The 12,088-nt window shown below is 40.8% G+C and overlaps 2 protein-coding genes across 2 annotated transcripts in view; one reads left to right on the top strand and one right to left on the bottom strand.

Annotated features, from left to right (window-relative positions):
• clcn6 (chloride channel 6) overlaps positions 1 to 12,088 on the top strand; it is a 216,841-nt gene that overhangs the window by 122,746 nt on the left and 82,007 nt on the right. The window lies entirely within an intron of this gene.
• On the bottom strand, positions 2,076 to 5,130 carry LOC140486847 (C-type natriuretic peptide prohormone-like). The gene is made up of 3 exons (XM_072585899.1): positions 4,957 to 5,130; positions 3,376 to 3,698; positions 2,076 to 2,790 (listed from the first exon to the last, which is right to left on the bottom strand). The coding sequence occupies exons 1-2, from the start codon at positions 5,044 to 5,046 to the stop codon at positions 3,390 to 3,392; spliced, it is 399 nt and encodes a 132-aa protein (XP_072442000.1). The 5' UTR covers positions 5,047 to 5,130; the 3' UTR covers positions 2,076 to 2,790; positions 3,376 to 3,389.

Below are 12,088 nucleotides of genomic sequence, written 5' to 3'. Positions count from 1 at the left end.
AAGCAAAATGAAGACTGTTTACGACATTCAGTTCACACCATTAAAGAAACGTAACAAGCTTTGCCAAGATGTTGGCAGGGTTGGAGGGTTTGAACTGCAGGGGGATGATGCATAGGCTGGGGCTGTTTTCTCTGGAGTGTCACAGGCTGAGGGGTGACCTTATAAAGGTTTATAAAATCACAAGGGGCATGGACAGGGTAAATGGATATGGATAGGGGAAATGTTTTCCTTGGGTAGAGTTTGGGATGAGAGGGGAAGAATTTAAAAGGGACCTAAAGGGGAACTTTTTCAGACAGAGGTTGGTGCGTGTATGGAATGAGCTGCCAGAGGAAGTGATGGAGGCTGGTACAATTACAACATTTAAAAGGCATCTGGATGGGCATGTGAATAGGAAGCGTTCTGAGGGATATGGGCCACGTGTTGGCAAATGTGACTAGATTAATTTAGGATATCTGGTCAGCTTGAACGAGTTGGACTGCAGGGTCCATTTCCGTGCTGTACCGAATCTCTATAACTCTGTCTCTCTCTATGACACAACGATGCCAAGGAGTATGGGGAGAGCACATGAGAATGCTGTTGAGATTAAGGTTCAGTCGTGATCATGCTGAATGGTACAGCAGGCCTGATGGGCTAAATGGTCTACTGCTGCTCCTATTATCTCTGTTTCCAAGTTTCTCACCAGTTCTGCACATTGTTGGGTTATTTTTGCATTAACAGGCAGGTAGAGCTTTGAAACGGTGAGTAATTAGGTGTTCATTATGACATAGATGCCTTTCAATTAAATATCTGCCTTAATGGTGTAAAACCTTACATATACAATGGATGACCCTCATAGTTGTTGGTTTGGCTCACTTGACAGTACTTTCATCTCTGAGTCATAATGGTAACAGGTTTAGGTCCTTTCTCACTGGTTCCAATCTAAGAAAGCCCTCTGCCTGCCCAGGGAGTTTCAACTTGTTTAAAAGGAGGACCAAAGTTTCATCTTTCAACATCGTTGCTGCTATTTCTTTGGTATTTGAATTCCTATCAGGAACAGGGAGAGCTGCAGTAAGGTAGGACTACATTGTGTTTGCAGTTCTGACTGGAGACAAAACTCTAGATCAGTGTTATCAGCCCTTGTACTTACTTTTAAGTTTTCATAGTGTGACTTTTTTTTTCTAGCGGATGAGGCCAAGATTCCATCAAGGATAATGCTCCAGCTTACAAACCATACCTGCAGTGGCGTCGAAAAGTGTGGCGCTGGAAAAGCACAGCATGCCAGGCAGCATCGGAGGAGCAGGACAGTAGACATTTTGGGCACTGAAGAAGGGCTTATGCCCGAAACGTTGACTCTCCTGCTCCTCGGACGCTGCTTGTCCTGCTGTGCTTTTCCAGCGCCACACTTTTCGACTCTGACTCTCCAGCATCTGCAGTCCTCATTTTCTCTATACCTTAATGTCATCGGTTTTAGTCAACATCCGATTTCTTTCCCTTACCCTAACCATTTACATATGACTATTTGGTGACTGTGTAAAGTTATTTTCCACCTTTAATGGAGCATTTCTAATATTGCGATAAAGTAAGAAAGAGCCTGGAAGTGACAACGATCAGCCGACTAACGAGGTCTTGTAACAGACTAGGCTGTACCTCGGGCTCATCAGCTCACTCGAGTCCCCAGCACGGATGGTGTGTAACAACACGGTGGATTGGCGAGGCTGTAGATCTTCCCGATATGCCTGTGGCGAACAGAACGAGGGAGTTCCCTGGTCAACCACAATAGTGTGGGAGCTGCAGCGCGCCTGCCTCCCTACATTTAAGAACAATTAACACGCCCTCTAGCCATGAGCCGCCACTCTTCTTGTTCGGTTGAACTACCCATATTTCGTTTTTTTTGTTAATATCCGCTGTAGATAACGGTTGCCAAACACATTTTGAGTGTTGGGGTACCTGAGAAGCGTTCTGCTTCTAATGTTGTAAGAAAGGGCTGTTTTCGTTCTCCGGCAACCCGCTCCCTTGGAGCTGAACAATTCAGCTCTCTATTACCGTACACAGAACGTCATTGGCGATTGAAGCAATGTTGGATTCAAAGACATATCTCATGCTGCAGTTTCGATTTATTTGACTCTAATAATGAGGAATGTTAAAGCAACAAAAATCTCACGACTCTGGAATGAGTACATTATCACTTCTAACGTGAACATTGATGCGAACGACAGGTTGTCTAATTCTGCGACTGACAATGCTTTGTGTTTCTCGTTACATTCCCGCTCAACAATGGATAATATGAGGCGTGCCATTGCACTGTAACACACCACCTTCGCCAAACAAGAGAGGTTTTCAGTATCTTTAACATACCAGTAAACAAAGCGCTTCTAAAGGGGGAATATAATATATTACTTATTTTACAGTTCTGAGGCTATCGTGAAACGGTAGAAGAGTATAAAATAATATATTTCCAATAGTATTTCAAACAAAGAACCTATTTAAAATTCCAGATAATTTGTACCGTAATTCGCATTACAGCAAACACATGAACACGGAACAGAGACAAAAAGTTTATAAATAATGTTTCTCTTAAATTAATATAAATACCTTTTCATCCAATAATTATAAAATTACTAGCGTTTATACGATCCTATTAAGTACGGCTACTAATAAGTGAAACTTGTAAACATTCTACAGTGGGCCATTAGGATTCAACACTTGGACTTTGTGGAACACATTCGAAACAGCTTCAGTTAAAGCAAACTTTGAAACGTGGATAGAGCCATAGGGAAGTTGTCCCTCCTGTTCTGCGTTGTCAGCGAAGCCCTGGGGGGAAAAAAAAGAGAAAATGACTATGGCATGTGCACAGACAGATTTTCAGAAGTAATCAAGGGATCGTTTGAACATTCAAAATTGAACCCCAATTCCGGGATGACTTAATTCTTATACACAATAGAAAATCCTTATTGAAACGTCCTTTTTAAAATCAATTGAATTTAATAATTTTCATGTGATATTTTAGTCTTTGATAACAGTTGACAAACGTTATGCTCTGCAAATGTTTTTGTAGATCAGTTAAATTGTTAGAAATATGGTGGAAGATTATCCATTAATTGCTGACTCCCCTGATTTGCAGGTCGATGGAAATCTAGGTATGACCTGAACTCCTGAAAACAAAACAGGTTTTGTGGTACCCCTCTGTTCAATGTATGAGGCTGAATTGATAAACTGCCAGCTAATTTTAATTTGCATGTGACCAAGTCTTTTTGGTAAGGCTATAATGATGTCGACCCAAGTAGGATTTTATAGCTGTCATTTACATTCTCAAGTGGAAATTGTTGGCAAAAATGACATTTCCAAAATATCACCATAGCAGACGTCAATCGGTGTCACTGTCTAGAAATCTCTTACCTTGAGTTAAATGGTCAGCATCCCAAGTCACTCATTGCGCCAATTCTATCCAATTTCACTCCAAAACACCCTCCCGTTGACCCCTTCTTGCTTCTCGTCTTTAATCTCAAGGGACTGTTGGCAATGTCACTGAGGAGTTGTATAAGGGAACCATCAGGAACCCTGTGTTGGCTTCCGAGGTCCTGCAAGTTCTCGTTCCAGCTACGCTGGCCATTTTGCAGGTCGAGTGAGGTGCCAACGGGAGATGTCCCTTCTGTTCCGTCCTCCAAAGCTTCTTGTAACAGATAGCGCTCAACCTCTCCCTCCAATAGTTTGGACAAAGTCTGCAAATAGAGGGGGCGGGGAGGGTTAAATTTCGAATCCTTCGAAGTGTTACTTTAAGCAACGCAAGTATAATTTAGGAAAATTTGACGTTGAGATGGATTGCGCAATTAAAATGAAACGTATGTGTTGATTATGACCTTTTGATCGATTAATGTGCATGTAAATTAATGATTCTTGGGAGCATTACATTTAGAAATTGTCACAAACAATAACGTATTTCAAATTCGGTTGAAAATCACGGTGAAGTAGGTATTGTCATCAGTCGATGGCCAAATTGAGTCCTAAATGCTCATTGCGTGGTTGGTCTTTGTACATTTGATACATACACGCATGAGGTATCATGGTATGGTACTCAAAAATGACCGTCTATGCAAACTTCGGGTTCAAACAGATCTTTCATCCCACTTATGGATGAGCAATAAAAGCGAACTCTTGCAAAAGAACAAGTGGTCTTGGTGCATTCAATGAACCAGTGTAGGCATCTTGTGCTGCTCACAGACCGGAGATGAGAATCTGTGTCCTCCACAACCACCTGATGAAGGAGCAGCGCACCGAAAGCTAGTGCTTCCAGTTAAACATGTTGGACTATAACCTGGTGTTGTGTGATTTTTAATTTTGTACACCCCAGTCCAACGGCATCTCCAAAACATGCAACAGGGCAAGGGATTCTAGAGATGGGTTCGCAGAGGGAGCTGAGGTAGTTCAACTCGTGCAGCGCGCGGTATTCGCTAATATATGACGGATTGGGGTTGATTGCAAGTCAAATTCTGGTCGTGGTTTTCTTTTCATTGAAAGGGTTAATCCGGACCTCTGACCAAATCCACAGTTATATTACGAACGGTTTTAATTCTGTTGTTTCGAAGGAGACCACCAAACAAGTGTGTTCCCTACACTTTTAAGGTTACTCAGGCGTTGAATACTGACAACACGGATTAAGTAACTGGCAGCTTTCTTACATTGGTTTGAGACTTACGCTGCTCTCGTGTTTTTGTTAGCTCTTGAGCTGATCACTGTCAGTCCGTGTACAACCTAAACTAAACTGATCGATTACTGTGCGGTGTTATTATTACTACACTATACCAGTGTACCACAGTTGAAGAAATCTCTGTGGCAAATTTTATAGATATTTCAAGCAGACCTGGTTAGTGGATTGCCAATGATCAATTGTGACACTGTCCGTTTAATTTAGCTCAAGGTTGAACGTTAAGGAAAGCGCTGTATTGCAGCCGAGAGTGAAGCAGGAGTGATTCCTCTTACCTGGAGGTTGTTCTGTGGTCTGGGTCTGGCTTGAACTTGGATAAGGAAGAGTAGCAGGAGTCTCCAGTAGTAAACTGTGTTGGTGCTCATCTTTGTACTGTCTGGTGGATCTCCCGTGTCTTCTCTTTGGTTCTTTTCTCCTTCGCTGTTGTCTTCTCAGTCGGATTCGGAGACTTTTATCCTTTTCATGCTGACGTCATATCGCCTAAGGTTGTCATTCATAATAACGTCAAGTATCTTTCGTCACTCCATTAAGATAAGGAACAGAGGCAGGATGGAGAGAAATTCCCTTATAAATTTTATTTATTGAAAAGCTGAACAGTCAATCATGGTCCCGTTTTATTAATGGTAAAATCATACTCGAAGAAGGCAAATGCAACTATTTCAGGTGGTCGTTTTTATGTAGATCTGGAAGAAAACTGAATAACATTTGAACGATTTCATCCATAACGCAGCAGGCACTTTTGCCTTCGACTTAGGAAGTTGTGTACTCCGGTGACAAAATGTAGTTGACTCTCCTATGCAGTATTGAGGAACCAGGACATTGTTGGGAATGCTGTCTTTTGGATGGGATTTCAAACCAATCTCTGAAGGTACATGTAGAAGATCCCATAGCATTGTTTCAAAGAAGAAGACGAGATTATTTATCCCCAATGTCCCTGAAAATGCTTCCCCACAAAAATCAACATCACAAAAGCAGATTATGTGATCATTGTCTATTTGCAAACTTGAAGAGTGCAGATTGGCTGCTGCCAGCCATCCTTTACAGCACTTCCACTTCAAAAATGCATATTTACCTGTCAAACCTTTGGGATATCCTGAGCAAAGTGCTCTAACTTCATTTCTTAGTGCATAGTCAGTTCGTTTGAATGTGCCATAGCTTTAAATTTTTCTATGCAGTTGTACAGATGCAGCATCTTAAGGGAACTATTTGTGAGTGGCCTGCACTGTATCTTTGTGTGTGGCCTTTGGTGTGCCATTTATGGAGAGATTTGGTCTTCGTAAGACTATTCAAAGACGCTATAGAAATGCCAAATCTTTTATTGCTTTAAAAATGTTGATTAGTAGACTCAATTACAACAAAATATTTCCATAAATTGATTTCTGCAAAATCCCTGGTCAGTTAAAAAAAGGACATCTATTGAAATATCCATTTGAGATGGGGGTTGTAAGGATGGCAACTATTAGTAAGTGATAATGAGTAATGTGATCTGATTTCCTTAAAACTTTAGGTTTTGGCCTATTGCCTTTAAATTGAATAGAACTGTGAGAGGGAGTGGAGAGTGAGATGGAGAGATAGAATTAGATTGATATTGAGACAGAGAGAAGTTAGAAAAGCAGACAGTCATGGAGAGAAAAAAATAGAAAAAGAGAGAAAATGAAATCATAACAATAGGAAGGAGATAAGATTAAAGAGAAAATGGAACCTGGAAATTAGTAATAAGGAGTTTGGTTAAAGTTTTCCAAACAGCTTCAGAGACTGGTTCATGATATTTCTTAGGAAATGGTTGATGGAAGTCTATAACATGAAGGACAAGAGATTTAGAGGGGATTTGAACCAAACCTTTTTTCACACATTGGGTGGTGAGAAACTGGAATGTATTGCTTGGAAGGGTAGTAATGGCAAGAAATATCATTACCTTTAAGAAGAACACAGATGTGCACTTGAAATGTCATAACATTCAAAGCTATAAATCAAGTGCTGGAAAGTGGGATTAGTTTAGATAGATAGGTGCAGATTCAGTGGGTCAATGGGCTGGAGGATCTCTTCTGTATTATACAATCCTGTAACCTATAGTCCATTTAAATATAAGTTTGTAACTGGGAAACCTGACATGCCTCATTGATCGAACAGTAATTATTTGGCACAATTCTCAAATAAATCAGATATCTAGTGCAGGATTTACTTCTCTTTTATCAACTCTTTCATAATATACAAAAAGAGATGTATCACTATAATACTGGAAATCTTAAGTTGTTGGTTGTGACTTTGAACTGTTCAGTGATTCTGCACAGCCTGGTCCAACCCATTCTGCTGAGATCAGCAATGGCAAACAAGTACAAAAACAAGAAACTTGTACCAGTATATTCACTGGAAGATTCCTGAAGAGGGGCTCATGCCCGAATCGTCGATTGTCCTGCTCCTTGGATGCTGCCTGACCTGCTGCGCTTTTCCAGCAACACATTTTCAGCTCAGTATATTCACTGCCAATTTGTGGATTCTATAATTTACCAATTGTAAAACCAGTTCATGTAATAATAAATATTGCCCCACTGTGCTGAGAGGACTGTCTGCAACCTTGATGTCATATTTGAATTCGAGATAAACTTCCAACCACATATCTATGTCGTTACTCAGACTGTCTATGTCCACCTACCTGATTTTGTCTGATATTGTCTCTGTCCCAGGTTGTCTATTGCTGAATTTTTCCATTTCTGGTCAGTTTTGAGGACGTAAAGAGTCTGCAAGGAGACATAGGCATAAGTGACTGAGGGGTGGGGGGGATGTGCAGGAAATATAATGTATAATATGGAGTATAGTATGGGTTAATATAAACTTATCCACTTTTGCAGGAAGGGCAGAAAAGCAGTATGATATTTAAATGTAGATTTTGCAAGATTTGGTGGCACAGAGAGATCTGGGGTTCCTGTTACATGAATCTGTGTTAATCCTCTCCAGCATCTGCAGTCCTCATTTTCTCTTCTAATCATGTTAATATGCAGGTACAGTAAAGATTAGGAAGGTTAATGGAATGTTGTTTATTGCAAGAAGAGAGGAATTTAAGAGTTGGGAAATTTTATTGTGTAAGGCATTGGTGAGACCACATTTGGAGTACTGTGTACAGTTCTGGTGTTAGTATTTGAAAATGATGAATGTTTTAGAAGAAATTCAGAGAAGTTTGACTTATCTTATGGATAAAGGTTAAACAAGTTGGCCTTATATCTCTTGAAGTTTAGAAGAATGATAGGTGATCTTTTTGAAACGTATCAAATCTTGAAGGGACTTGATAGTATGTACAACAGGAAGATACTTTCTCTTTTGGGGCGATTGAAATTCAGGGATTTACTTTAAGAAAATGATGCTTTTAAAGGGGGCTGGGTCTTCAAATGTATTCAAGACTAAGTTAGATAAAATTTTGATAATTGAGGGTTTTGGGATGCAGGCAGAAAACTGGAACTGAGATCACAACCAGATCAGCCATTATCTTATTGAATAGTGTAGCAGGCTCAAAGAACCAAATGGCCTACTGATACTCTTACATTTTTCTACCTTTCATAAATTTAAAATAATTAAAACTCCACTGTCTGTACAATAACTTGCTCCAAGTCTCATTCACCCGACACTTCTAAATTGGCCCCTTACTTTGCAATTGTCATTCTTATTTTCAATCCCTCTGCTGCTCTTATTTCTGTAACTCCTTCTAGGTGTATAATATCCAAGATGTCTGCTCCACTCCAGTCTAGTTTCTCACACATCTCTAATTTTAGTCAGTCCATAGTTGGCAGCCTCCAGCGTCTCCATCTTTCCTTGAGTTGCTTTTCAAAATGCACCTGTTTGATTACACTTTTGGTTATTTGTCTTATTATCTCTTTATTTGGATCAGAGTCAATTATTATTTGCTAATGTTCTTGTGAAACATCTTGGGATGTTTTGCTGCATTAAAGGTGCCATATAAATACAAGTTGTTGAATGTATGGTGTTTATTTTGGTGTAAGGGTGAAAACAGCCTCTAAGTGGGTGGGTGCTGCACTTGTAAGAAGCTCCAGTTTAAATGTCTGATTTTAGAGTACAGGTTTGGGGCTAATTGCTAATTAGCATGATTTTCACTTCCCTGGAGCTGCTAAAACAGACACCTGCAGATTTCGCACTCAAGAGCTGATTAGAAGCAATTTCATGGAGTAGTTTATATAGTTTCCATGCATCCATTTTTAATGAGTGTACTGCCTGACATACAACAGTATATTTCAGGAAGGTTGAGGAACCGAGAGAAGAGGGATGATCCTTGGACATGCAAGTGGAGGTCTGGTGGAGGAGATCCAGAGGGGGAGGAAATGCCTTATACTTGTATGGAGGAAGTAGTCCACCTTACATCCTGTCAATTTTGCTGGTTTGCATTGCTCCCTTGACACCACATCCTCTGCCCATTTCTATTCAAGACCAAGGAAAGATCCCGAACAAGATAACCATTCATAAACTCTCAATCTTTCCTTGTGATTCCTCTTTGATGTCCAATAAGGAGAGTAGATCAGTACTCAGAGTCAAGATTAGAGTGGTGCTGGAAAAGCACAGCAGGGCAGAGGAGCAGGAAAATCGACGTTTTGTGCAAAAGCCCTTCATCAGGAATGAGGTGATCAGTATTCGCTGATTGTTAAATTCAACTGTTGGTGCTGGTGCTTAGAAAGCTTTGAAGTCAAACAAACTATTGCTGAAATATTTCTGGCCATGTCTGGTGCAGCCTATATTTCACCTTTGCCTGACAGAGCATTTTAGCAAGCATGCCATGTTAACTCTAAAAGGATGGTGTATTGTGACATCAAACTGCCTTTAACAGTGATATGATTAAGAAGTTGTCATTTTGGTGTATGTTCAGGTCCAGTTAATGCCATCTCTTAATCACTTCCAACTGAAAATATGTTGATAACAATATAGTAGCATCTAGAGTTGTTTAAAGGAATAATCATCTATGTTCCAAATGAGCTGCTTTTGACTAATTTTGCTGGTGTCGAGTTAGTGGAGTATTGTGCTTATGCTTTTTGAACAGAGTTGAAAACTTCTTGACTTTATGAGACTGGTTCTGCATTTTGACAAGATGGTCAGAAAAATTTGACTGGCATGTTTGGAGAAAGTTTGCTTAATTATCTGGTCCATAGCTGCAGTCCCTATTGCATTCCAACGTGATGGAATACAGGCAGCGTTAGGATATTCAGTGTGCAGAGGGAGGAGGAGCTGGACTCTCTGTAGAAGACTCAATCTTGAATCACAGCACAGAGGCTGGTATCCCATCACCAAGTCACCATTTATTTACACATGCATAGGACTTGACATTAGTCAGACATCCTCTCAGAATGAACAGAACTTCTGACACTCCTATTTATATCTATCAGCCAGCGCTCCCTGATTGGGTCTGTTATAAGGTTCAATTAGGGAACTTATATTCTATGACGTTCTGCTAGCTGACCTCATCACAATCAGTACATCCCTCCCCCAATATGCCCAGAGACATAAGCCTGATCTTTCTACAAGAGATCTTCTCCAGTTCCTCCAACCCAGCCTTGGATGCAGGCAGCATATCTCTGACTGTAGCATGCCTTTTGCATCTGCAGTGTCTCAGAAGAAACTTATCTTCTTCTTCAAGTGGTCAAGGCATCAGGGCTATGACATCCACCATACCCATCTCAGATTCTGAGGTTTCTTCAATGCTGGATGGATGAGGAGAACCCGTGGGTCCCAACAGCCTTTCTGACTATTCTGAGGGGCTGGATATGTTTTGCTCCTGCCCATTTTTGAGTTTGCAGCTTTCCAGAAAGTTTGAAACCAGAATGGATTCTTGTAGTGGCAGCACCACTGGTGGTGTACCTGCTATTGAGAGACAGTTCAGAACATCTACATTTGCTACTTGGCCTCCCAGACAGTTTTCCAATTTGTAATTGCACTCACTTAGAATGAGAGCCCGCCACTGAATTTGACCTGAAGCTATGGGCAGGATAGCCTTGTCCTCTTTGAGTAGCCCTAGCAGAGGTTTGTGAACTGTTACTGTTAGAAATTTATGTCTGCAAGGTATTGGTGAAACTTTCTCACACTGAAGATGATTTCCTTCTCTATCTGGATGTATTTGTGCTCTGCAGCAGCCAAAGTCCATGAAGCATACACTATTGGGCGTTCCTCTCTATTGGAACACTACCCTGGTACCATACAGGGAGACTTCGCATGCCAGCACCCCAGATCTCGCTTGAGATCATAGTGTACCAACACCTTAGACCATGATAGCTACTTCCTCATTTCTCTAAAGGCCTTGTCTTGGCTACAAGACCATTTACCAAGGCTGAACCATTTTCAAAGCAGATGTAAGGGTGACAGGATGGAGGCCAGGTCACGTATGAACTTTCCATAATAATTCATAAATCCATGGAAAAGCATAAGCTCCAGTACAGAATTGGGAACTGGGGCACCTTTGATCACCATTATTTTATCTTCCAACAGGTTTAACCCGGTCTTGTCGACTCTGTAACCCAAGTAAGTGATTTGAGGTGTCTGAAACACATATTCTTACCTTGGAAGGCATACATCCACCTTGGAGAAACATCTAAGGACTATGTCCAAGTTCTCTAAGTGCTCCTCATTGGTTTTCCCTGTTATTAGCACGTCATCCAGTTAAATGGGTAGACCTTGTAAAATGTTCTCTACTGTCTGCTGAAAAATGATACAGGTTGATGACACCCCAGATGGCAGACGCATATATTAGTACAAGCCCTTATAGTATTCATTGTAGCAAACTGCTGGGAATCCTTATCTAACTACAATTGCAAGTATGCAGGCTCATGTCCAGCTTTGTGAAGGGTAGCCCCTCTGCCAGCTTTGTGTATCAGTCCTCTATGTGTGCGATTGGATATTTATTCAGCTGTGAGAAGTGGTTTATTATTTGTCTGATATCCTCCATGTAGGCGAACCAACCTATTGGACTCCACAATCTGTATGACCAGCGCTGCCCATTCTGCAAACTGTACTGGTTTGAAGAATCTTTCACTTTCCACCCTCCTGATTTCTGCCTCTGTGTTTGTCTGTAAGACAAATAATCACTGGGTGGGCCTTGCAAAATTGTGGAATTGCTTCCTGGCCAACTTGCAAGGTGGCCTTCAAATCTTTGATAGTCCCTCAACCTTCCTGAAAAACACTTAGGTATTTAATTAGGACTTCACTGAGATGGCCTATTTCTAATCAAGAAATGTTGAGCCAATCAAGTTGAATTTTTCTCAAACAATTTCACCCAATTAAGCTTGTACCTGAGCCTTTTACTACAATCAGTGGTAATTGAGCTAGCTGCGTCTCATAAGAGACCGAAACTAAAGTTGTACCCTTAATCTGTCAAGGTTCACTGGTATAGGTTCTCAGTCTAGCCGAGGTCTTATGCAA

The sequence above is a fragment of the Chiloscyllium punctatum genome, chromosome 16 (assembly GCF_047496795.1).
Source record: "Chiloscyllium punctatum isolate Juve2018m chromosome 16, sChiPun1.3, whole genome shotgun sequence".
Lineage (NCBI taxonomy): Eukaryota > Metazoa > Chordata > Chondrichthyes > Orectolobiformes > Hemiscylliidae > Chiloscyllium > Chiloscyllium punctatum.
This window is presented reverse-complemented; position numbering and strand designations above follow the sequence as displayed.

Excerpts from the sequence above, each read along its gene's own strand:
- LOC140486847 (XM_072585899.1), bottom strand. The coding sequence starts at position 5,046 with ATGAGCACCAACACAGTTTACTACTGGAGACTCCTGCTACTCTTCCTT. Across the intron at positions 3,699-4,956 it reads GACCACAGAACAACCTCCAG|ACTTTGTCCAAACTATTGGA; the intron begins GTAAGAGGAATC and ends CTCTATTTGCAG.